This window comes from Pygoscelis adeliae, unplaced genomic scaffold (assembly GCF_000699105.1).
Source record: "Pygoscelis adeliae isolate BGI_AS28 unplaced genomic scaffold, ASM69910v1 Scaffold54, whole genome shotgun sequence".
NCBI lineage: Eukaryota > Metazoa > Chordata > Aves > Sphenisciformes > Spheniscidae > Pygoscelis > Pygoscelis adeliae.
Genome location: NW_008824982.1, coordinates 7,226,439 through 7,237,244, shown reverse-complemented (window position 1 = coordinate 7,237,244; position 10,806 = coordinate 7,226,439). Strand labels below are relative to the sequence as shown.

At 38.0% G+C, this 10,806-nt stretch overlaps 1 protein-coding gene across 1 annotated transcript in view; it reads right to left on the bottom strand.

Moving 5' to 3' along the window:
- The window catches only part of HDAC2 (histone deacetylase 2), an 18,202-nt gene extending 14,393 nt beyond the window's left edge, over positions 1 to 3,809 (bottom strand). The window contains exons 1-4 of the mRNA XM_009325672.1: positions 3,691 to 3,809; positions 3,103 to 3,220; positions 2,134 to 2,208; positions 1,700 to 1,838 (exon numbers count right to left, since the gene is read on the bottom strand). Coding sequence (XP_009323947.1) covers positions 1,700 to 1,838; positions 2,134 to 2,208; positions 3,103 to 3,220; positions 3,691 to 3,765 — 407 coding nt within the window. The 5' untranslated portion in view covers positions 3,766 to 3,809. The remainder of the gene's footprint in view (positions 1 to 1,699; positions 1,839 to 2,133; positions 2,209 to 3,102; positions 3,221 to 3,690) is intronic.
- Positions 3,810 to 10,806: the final 6,997 nt, after the last annotated feature.

The window sequence follows — 10,806 nt, the reverse complement described above, 5'->3', positions numbered from 1 at the left end:
GGGTTGGACTAGATGACCTTTAGAGGTTCCTTCCAACCCAAACCATTCTATGATTCTATTCTATGATTCTATAAATTTAAATACTTATTTTCCATTGACTTTTCTTCTTCACCTCTGCAACTTGTAAAGATAAGCACATTCTTATTTCCAAGTGTATCACACTTACTATTAGCATGAAATTGTTAGCATGTTTCATGTTAGCATGAAACACTACTGCTTAGTGTTTCCTTAAATACTGCAAGTTTCAAATCAGTTTATTTGAGATGGATAAAGAAACCAGTTGTCTGAAGCCTCAGAGCACTGGAAACAACAGTAAGTATCCCTTAAATTCCATGTTGTTCAGTAAAGAACAAAGTCTATAAACATAAGAAGATGCATTTTCATCATGCTTTGCATAGTGCTATAGAAAGCGAGTCTGAGCAGCCATAATTTCAGGTGGGCTAAGGTTTTTTGCTTAACAAGACACCGAACAGGACAGTTTCCTGTGGTTACATAACCCGTAGGTTTCCTTTCTTCACATGCATATTAAGCTAAAAAATTCAAGACTGGACCACAGAAAATCATATCACTTTTCTTAGACTGCAGAGACATCCTGAATACATGCTGTACGTTAAAATGAATGTCTTAATATGTTAATATTAACTATTTGTTAGTCTTTAGAAACTTTTTCCATCTTTAAAATACACTTCCAGATTACAGCTGCTTTCCCCATCCCTCACCAGCAGACTCAGCTGCTTCATTCACAAGAGTCAAATACCTAGAATATTTTTTGTAAAAAATGAGATTTATGTGTTATTAGAAGGGATACAGTCCCCTGAAGCAGTACAAGTAACACTCAGGATTTGAAATTTTAGTGAAGTATTACTGCTTTAAAGTTAATTATATGATCACTTTTTCATTAGTCCTCTCATTTTTTATTTTGCAGTCACAGCAGCACAGCTGTTATTTCATTATTTATTCATAACATTAATGAATGTTACAGGAATTCACACATTAATTCATGTAACAACCCAAGGAAGCTCAGTGCATGATCTTCCCTGAATATTCCTGTTTGGTTTAGTAACGACTCAAACGATGGGAAACAAGCAGGCATATGGAGAAACCAAATGGGTGTATGACTGTGAGCATGACTGCCCTAAGGGGTCAGGGCAGTGATCCATCTAGTCCACTATTCTGTCCCCATGAGTAGCAACAGGAGATTAATGTTTACAGAAAGCATGTAAGCCTGTCCATTTTCTGAAGTCTGCTACCCTAGTACTTCCCCACCATCTAGAATTACAGCATACAGCGTTTTACAGGGTGCATTGTTGCTTGGATCTTTAACATTCATTTTTTACAGACCTCTTGTCCATGATTATGTCTAATATCTTTAAATCTGTTGTTGCTGTCTGCTTCCTTCAGCCTCCTGTAGCAGCAAGTTCCAGAAGGTCACTATCCTCTGTGTAAAGAAGTACTTCTAAATATCTGTTTTAAACCTGTCTCCTATTAGTTATCGTTTCAGCTTGCCTGTATTTTAGTTTAAACTTCTTGCTGAAGCCAAACTGGGCAGAGCTGGGTGTTTTCTTAATTGAAACTGTACGAGTTCAACATGGGCTATGAAAACTCACTGAAATAATAATTACTATCCATATCTTCAAACATTTAAATACTTGAATTTGACACTTTCTTTAATTTTATCTTGTTCCCATCATAAACTTACTTCAGTAACTCAAGGATGGCAAGCACAATATCATTGACATAACAGAAACCAGATGCCTCCGATTTCTTGGCATGGTGAAGTCCTCCAGCCCAATTAACAGCCATGTCTGTTTGTTGTCTGTTCAATTTTACCGCCCCAGCTGTAAAAAGACACACAAAAATGAAAGGAAATGCACTCAGAAACTTTTGAAGACCTTTAAATCTGTTACATGAAACAGTGTCTTATGTTTTAAATAAGTTGAACCTAGACCTGATCTCTTACCAATACCGAGATACAGACTGCCAAATACAAGATATGTCAAGTAACTGATATACAATTATTATTTATTAAAAAACCTTACATTTGCTTCACTTCTAAATATACTATCAAAGTTTTAAGTTGCTGACATAAACGTAATAAAGCTACAAAATAGCTGGCAAACAACCTATACTTACCAACAGAGCCTCCAGTTGACAGCTGACAAAACTCAAACAGGCCATCAAATACAGGACAATCTTCTCCAACGTTAACTGTGTAAGAAATGTATTACTTTTCAAAAACACCATTCCAATAGCATTGCTATACGCATGGATAACACTTACAGATGCAATGCATAGTTCACTCGGCATTTTAACTACTGTCCCCCACTCCACCTCATTTTTGTCAGGCTAAATTTTAAACACTGAAAACAATGTAAAGTCGTCTTATCTAAATGACTCCAAAGTATCTTTTTTTCCCCCCCGCTTTTTAGTTTCCACAGGAAGCTTTGTCTCCTCGTTAACAAGAAGTTAGATCATTTTTAGATTTTTGAAAAAGTGCCGATTAACATAGGTCATGTAAAGAAACGCACAATTACTTGGAAAAATAATTTGCTGAGAATAAGACATCATAAAAAGGTTACTATATTGCCTTTTAAATTGATATAATAACTGTCAAACTGCATTCCTAACAGTACCTTGAGCCTCTTCCTATAATTAAAGAAATAAATTAACAGAAAGGGTGAGCAGTGAATAATGTACAATTTTTACTATCTCCCTCCAACAGGAATTAATAACTCCTTTTCTTGACTTAAACAAATTTTCACACATTGATTTTTACTTCTCTACTCTTCTAAAAGCCATTCTTTTTCAGAAAGATTTTGTATTAGAAAAAATTTTAAGACACTTTTGCAAACAGCTCACAACTAAAGTTTAATCTGTGCATGAGCTTAAAGAGCATTTTTGCCAATATGGCTGCTTTTAATAGAAAAGTCCCGTAATTACTGAGGCTAAAGGCAGGCACATGTTACTCTTGTTACACTATTTCTCCAACCCACCCACACAATTAGGCCATGTTCATACCTCTGTGTTGGTGAATATTGGGCTTTAAACAATGCTAACCATCAAAGCACATAAACATAGATTTAGCCTAATGTTGACACTTACATCTCTGCATTTGCTTGCTGTACTCAGACATATTGTCAGGCCTTATTGATCGGAGAAATTTGATGTATTCATCACTATGGTACTTGGTCATTTCCTCAGCAGTAGCTTTGTGGGGTCGCTGATAACAAGAACAAGTTATAGAAATAATCAGTGCTCTGCAAAATCAGCTAACAATTGGCTACAACAGACAACTCAAGAGAAATCTAATCAACTCTGAAGGGAGAACAGTGAAACTGATTGTAGTAGTGTGTTATATAAAGCAAGGACCACTCTGTTAGTATACAACTTGATTAATTCTTTGTGCAGTTACCCCAATGTCCCCCAAAACTCCACCCCCCCAATCATAAAGATACTGGTGAAAAGTCTCTACTAGGGCTCTACCTCACTTTTTCCAGACATGCACAACAATCTGCAATCCTCACCAGTTATAAAATACTGCTTCATTTCTAAGTAAGAGAGCTCTGGATACACTATTTAAGTATTTTCTATTTCCACTTCCACTTCTCTCCATTTATTTGTGTGAGAATACTTGAAGCCTTCAAAAATAACTTAAAATGCTCCAGTGGACATTCTATTGCTTATACTCACATAAATTTCCATTTTTCTGTACAAGCCATAATTTAGCAGCAAGTTGTGTGTCATTCGGATCCTATGAGGTTTCATTGGATGCCCTTGTCCATAGTAATAGTTTCCGATATCACCTGTCAATATTACACAAATGAATAGCTATTCATGTCACAAAATAACTTTTCATTGCTACTTAAAAGAATCATTCCCAGAAGAAAGCAAGTATGATTCAAACAAACAAACCCCACCACAAACCTATAAAGGGACTACTGTCTATTTCAAAAAGGCCATGAGGAAAAAAACTGCCTATAAAAGGTGTATGTCAGAAGCAGAGGGCAAAAAGGAGGCCAAATCTAACACCTTTACTAGAAGCAGACAGTAGTGGGGAAGCAAAGATGCCTACAAGATGTGGTTTCAAATCAAGAGTGAAGAAAACAGTGTGCAGGAACTGGAGAATAAAGTAATGGGAAACAAAACTGGAATTAAGAGGGGAGCAGAAACTACTGATGACATAGCCACATTATACCACAACAGAGGCTGTAGTAAAACCTACCATTCTGCAGGAGCTGATTTTAAGACACCAACCTCAGCCTGCCCTTAACTACTAACCCTAGCAGTTACATTCCAGAAGTTAGCTTCAGATCCGTTGCTGCAACCACATGCACAAACATTCCCCAGACACCTGCTGCTAGGAATACACAGTAGCTTAACAGAACCTTGTTATCGAGATTAGCCCATCTCTGTCAAATTGGAGAGCGACTAGACACACAATTGAGATAACAAATTTGACACTAACTTCCAAGAAAAGAATGGCTGCTGTCATGGGCTAGTTAAGTGTTCTCCCCAGCTCGGGTACTGTTAGAACATACACGCCTCCACTTTGAACACTGACATTCCCAAGACACAAACCATTTTAAATAGAACTAGCGGTCCATATGTTTCCGGAAATGTAGACATGCCTAAAAGGTATGTCCAGTTGTCAGTGGCCTTCAGCTGGAGAATTCCATAACAACTCTTCACAACAGCACCTCTTTTCTTTTTGACCAAATTTCCTGGTAGAATTAGTGAACTCTACCTTCTTGAAATTTTTACTTTTGTTTCATATCCTCCAACATGCTCTGCCTTGTCCACTGGGAACAAAAGAAATACTATTTTCACAATGTCATACTGTTTTACAATTTTTGGTAGCCAGCGATAAGAAGCAGCACTGCTATGAAACAGCTTTACTTTCACCTCTTCAACATGAGCTCCAGTTCAGGAGGAAGGCAAAATGTCAGCTTGCAGTGGCATCACCAACTACCAAGAAAAGCAAGCATTACAGTAAGATTGTAAGTCTCAAAGTATTCTAAAATCCAGCTTTCAAAGTGACAAGGAGAGTAAGGACACTTAGGAAAACAGATATAACCTAATTTAACGTAAGATGAAGTTATCTAGAAAAACATTTGTTCAACACCTAGCTCTTAGCCATCCCACAACAACGGAAATACCAAGTGTTATCATTAAGTTAAGAACTTTGAATAACCTGGACCTACTCCTACCTTAGGTACTTAAGTGGAAGATTAGCACTTCTTGTCAGTTACTAAGACCTGGAGTCTTGCAGATACTTACTGCAACCCTGTACTTTTGGTCACATGCAGGTCAAGAACAAAAGGTATTGAGAGTATAACCACACCCCTTTCCCACCAAAAAAACATTTCCAAGTAGTCTACAAAACAGTCCTAAACACCAAATTTGTAAGGTAAAGATCTATCACAGCTCTTTGAAACTAATGACTGGAAGATGGAAATTAACCATTTACTAGCTCTACTTTGTTTTATGAAATTACTGTTAAGTCCCAGATTTACAAAGCTTCAAGCTAGTAAGAGCTTAAAATTTTGAAATTTTTAAGGCAATAGTGACTTTCAATAACATGATGCTTTTGAGAAAAGTTCATTCCAAATGCACTTGTGGCTTGAAGAATGTGTATGTATTTCATACTTTTTTTTTTAAACAGGTAATTTCAATTTTAACTACTTCAGCTTGTATAGTCCTCATCACTGACATTTTACTCAGAATGCTGATGGATAACGAAGCAGACAATTAAGAATGATTTTCTATCTTATGTAAAATGTAAGATCTGTTATTTTCCCTTATGTAAAAGAAAAAAAACACCATTAACAAGCTTCCCAAATATACGTGCAACATATCCTTCGATATATTGCTATTAATCAATTAAACAGATTCAAACTTAAGCATATTCTACATACCATACACTGCAGTGTACACTTAAAAAAAAATCCATAAATTAAGCATACCTTTTAACTTTCACTTTATTTTTTACCAGAAAGGAGAACTTTTAAAAGAATTGGCAAGTTGGTAAACTTAATGGGAGCTTATTTAATCAAATAGAAGATCTGTAGGTGAGTATCTGGCAGAAGCATATTGATCCTTCCATATTAGAGGTGAGCAGTAATGACTAACAATAGATATCAACATAATACACTTCAGCAACAGGCAATACCATTTACATCTTTCAGGTCTTACAGGTCTTCCCATCACCAACAAAAAAGGGGTTTGGCATTAGCCTCATTAAAAAAAATCAGGGGTGGGGAAGGAAAAGGTATGCAAGAGGTTCCTCTTTCTTCATTAGTACCTTGATTTCCAGCCAACATCACAACACAAAGGGGACCCATCTTGGAGATATCATCGTGTGGTGAAGGCAAAGGTGTCAAAAGTCTCTCCTTTACCCAGTGAAGGAGAAGGTGCCCTTCCTGGTACAAACACTTCATCCACTGATCCTGAAACCTCTATATCTCTTCTTCGTGTATCACAGCCTTACTGGAGTACTTTGGGGAGAAAAGCAAAATGTACCTCCCCCACTGATGGAGTTAAAAAGCTCTGCACGTAGTGCCAGACTAACTCTGACTAGAGTATGCATATATATGAGAAACGAGTACAGTCAGGCCAAGTACACAAGACTAGTATCACAGATAGTATGAGTACTTGATCCTAAACTTATCAATACAAAGGTAAAAATCATACAGAAGTGTTATGAGCATATTTTATATCACTCGCCAGTGCGGGTGCACATGGCAAGTGCAAACGAAAAGAACATAACTGAAAGAGGAAGCAGAGGGGAAAAAATGCAAAGGAGTATATGCAGAAAGTTGGCAAATCTATTAATCTTTCACAGCAAGGCTTCAAAGACTGAAATTTACTGTTTTATACCAGTAAAAATATCAGCTAAATGGCTCCCATTGAGAAGTAGCAACAATCTCTGAAAAGTTAAGTCCTTAACTAAAACAAGACGAATCAAGTGCCAATTTAATGCTAACACAAGTTTAGTGTCCTGCACTGTTCACCACGTGATGCAAAATGTGATACCAACAAATGACCAGAAGACCTACCTGAACATTAAGTTGTTACATACACTGTCATGTTCTGGGTTCAAATATATTAAAAAAAAAAATTACTTCTCATCAATACATACAAGTTACTCGCCTAAATTCTGAAGAGAGCTATCAAAAATAAACCCGCGTGATTCCTTTGATGAACTTAGGTTTTAGACATTCACTTCTCTATCTGAGACTTCAGCAAGGTCTACAGATGTTAAATATTCTAACACATAGAAAAATACAAGAGTACACATGCCCTAAAGGAGCTTCAATTATGTCTGACAAACACACAACCAACTAACAACAGCTGCTACGTCCCTCCCCCCAAAAAGCACGTTGGTCTCTCTAGTTACCAAGATATATAGAAAAGTAACACCTTTAAATTAACCCACTATAAAACAGTCTTAACACTAATAGCCTGAACAAAGAGGCAAGATATGACATTTACTTATCTTTTTTGATACTTTGTAACTTGTAAGTTACATTACTTTGTAACTTTGATACAGATAAATTATGTACACTGACCACATCTCTGCTTATTTTAAGTACGGTTACCACGAAATCATAAAGTATTTCAGAACCGCACTAAGTGCAGAAACCTAACTGCTTACAATGGCAACCACATGAAAAAAAATCTTAATAGCGGTAGTTACATTTGGATTGACTTCTGCAATAGTAACGGCTGAACTCATGTAAAGATGAATGTAAAAAAAGATCACCAATGCCTGATCAATCCAACAAACAGCTATTCAAACAGGCCTAAAATTACTGCACTAGCATCTGAAAGGTTGGGGTTTTTGTTCTGTTTTTAAAAATCAAGCAGGCAGCAGACGACTAGCAAAGTTCTGACTCCTGAGCCCTGAGAAGAGGTTGGACACCACCGCTGTGCTTGGAAGCCACTGCACAAACCATTGATGAATTTCCATGAAACACCCTTCAGTTAAAGCTTACATCTGCAGATAAGATGAACTTAAACTAGAAGTGCTAATGTACTTAAACAATGTCTGAATATAGTAGCATCCTGCCCTATTACAACAGGTTTAGTCTCGTCTTTATGGGTGGAACCAACCACATTCTGATGCAGATCTCTCAAATTTTTCACAAAGGTAGAGCCTTTGGAACACCCACATTAAATCATGCACAACAAGCAATCTAAACAATACTGCTAGTGCACTGGCATGGAATAAATACACTTATTAACTGTAGCCATGCTAGTTGCTGCGTGATTCTCTAGAACTGTGCTTTGCTGTACAGGAACACAGCATTGGAAAGACCATCTGGGTCCTGCCCTCATTGCTATGGGCAACTGTACAACACATACCTATTTCGGAAGAGGCCACTGAACTACCTGAGCCACACACTGCCAGACCATGGCAACAACCTGAAGACACATGGTAAGAGGCTAAGATAAAAGCTGCAATATCCTTTCATATCTAGCATGGTTCTGAGCAGTATGAGCAACAGACTTCGCTGAGCTATGGCCATATATATATATTAAGACTAGAAGCATTTATTAAAAATATTTCCAATAAAATGACTGAAGTTTCTTAATTGGTACGTTTTTAGTTCTTCCCATAGTACACCGGCTCAAATTTAAACAGAATTCCTGACGTGAACACGATCACAAACAATGCAAATTCTGCAAATTGGATGTGGCTGACAGTCTATGACAAACAAACTGCAGAAAATGAAATCAAGCTTCTTCTACCCAAAGTTCATTGGTTCCAGGTACAGTGTGAAGGCTATTAAAACTGTTAATTATCACAAAACTTTAACAGCAATACACTCCGAGAAAACTTGGTAAGTGGCAGGCTAATTTAAAAAAGCAACTTCAGATGACACAATCACACTGAGCTTCACGAAAAGCATGTAGGAATTTATTGCATCTCGAAAGAGACACATATATGCTTCTAGTACTTTTCAACGCTTTTTAGTGTATACTTTTAAAGAAACAGAGTGAAAGTATGTGTGGAGGGAAAATTATGACAAAAAAAATGTTCATTTACTTCAGTTATGACATGCTTGGAGATACACCACTACCTAGTTGTGTGCTTGAGGTATCTTTGTATTTTTTTTGGTGTTGAGTTATTTAAGGCTTCGAACACTCCCCTCGCTTTGATTCAAGACTTTGCTGGTACAACACAGTTACAAAATACTCAGAATTGTCAGATGAACCACAAATTAGCATTAGAAATATTTACTGCAGGTATTAACTCTAAAATTTCTTCTAAGAACTCCATTTCCAAAAGAAGTGTAAAATAACTGCTGGCTTTGGCAATAAAAAAATAAGACATCAAAAACATTCCGAAGCTGTTCATTTCTGCCACAGAGAACACATTTCTTAAAATCATTTTTACAACAGATACTCCTTTCTCTACATTATTGTTAACTGCATGCATCCTAGTCTACATATTCAAAGCAAGGTATGAGCTACAACTGCTTTTAAGTCGCCATTATCCTGCCACCTCAAAAAGTTCTTCCTCCTCCAGTTTCTCCCCCCTCTTCACTAGTATAGCTTTTTGGCTGTTAAGGGAGTTTGACACTAGCACCAAGTACCAAAATCCAGGGATCACAGAAAAACTGAAGATATCGATATCTAGTAAACTATAGCCACCTGACTTTATTTAGAAAAAAGGCAAAAAAAAGCATATTGATAAAAAAACCCACCCAAACCATGCAAACATTTGCAGAGAGAAAGCTTCTAAGCTATCACCGCAGTCTTCCTTTCAACAAGGCAAAAAGCGATTCCTCTTCCCTAGGAAAAGTAAGAACCCAGCCTCACCAAAATTATCCCTAACAGGGGCCTCCTTTCCCCTTTAGGCTGAACAAAGAACCAGAGCTAGCAACAAAGAGAAGGGGGCGGCAACCACCACTCTGCCTCCTTTAGTGTGGTAAAAAAACCAAGACAGGCCCCACAAGATCTGCCATCTCTAAAGAACAGCAGATTTGCTACAGCAGCAGGCACCTTTGATATCTTAGTGGGTTCAGCCACTCATCATCACTTCCAAAACGGTGAAAACACCAAAGCGTTACAGCAAAACCAGCTTCAACCTCCGTTTCCTGGCTACTACCAATACCAGTCTCAGACGCCAACTTAAAGGATTGTTACAATAGGAGGCAATTTAAAAAAAACACCAAAAAACAGAAAAATCAAATCTCTTAACTAATCTGACCAACGAGTTTACTCTCCCAGTACAAAAAAGGAAAAACAAATGCAAACTCAAGCAGAAAACGAAAAGTTCTCGCTGCTGTGGCCAGAGAGAACCACGAACAAGTTGCTGCAAATATCTGAAACTAAGCACGAGCTTTTTGTACTTTTTCGACGTGACTGACAATGCAGATCACAAGTCGCTGTGCCCTCATCAGACAAGCGTGCAAACTTAGAAGGCCTGCAAGCAACTCGAATTTCACTATTATTAAACACCTACGCACGCAACTTCAGTGTTTTGCTGGAGGAGAGGCTCGTGGAAGCCAAGCCTCCGCTCCGATGCATGTTCGTTTGGGGTGGGGGCAGAGTCCCCCTGCCCCCTCCGCACACCAGATCTTGGATGAAAGCCAGAGGAAGGGGAAGGCCTCAGCGCAAGAATCACCAGGTGCCGAAGCTGCACATAGCCTAGACTTCTTTTGCAGGGGAGGAGCCAGACACGGCAGCGACTCCAACGCCTCTGTGCTCAGCGGATGAAGGGGAGTGTCTCAACTTTTATTCTTTTTTTTTGGGGGGTTGCGGGGACACACACACACAATAGACACAGTATTCACCGCC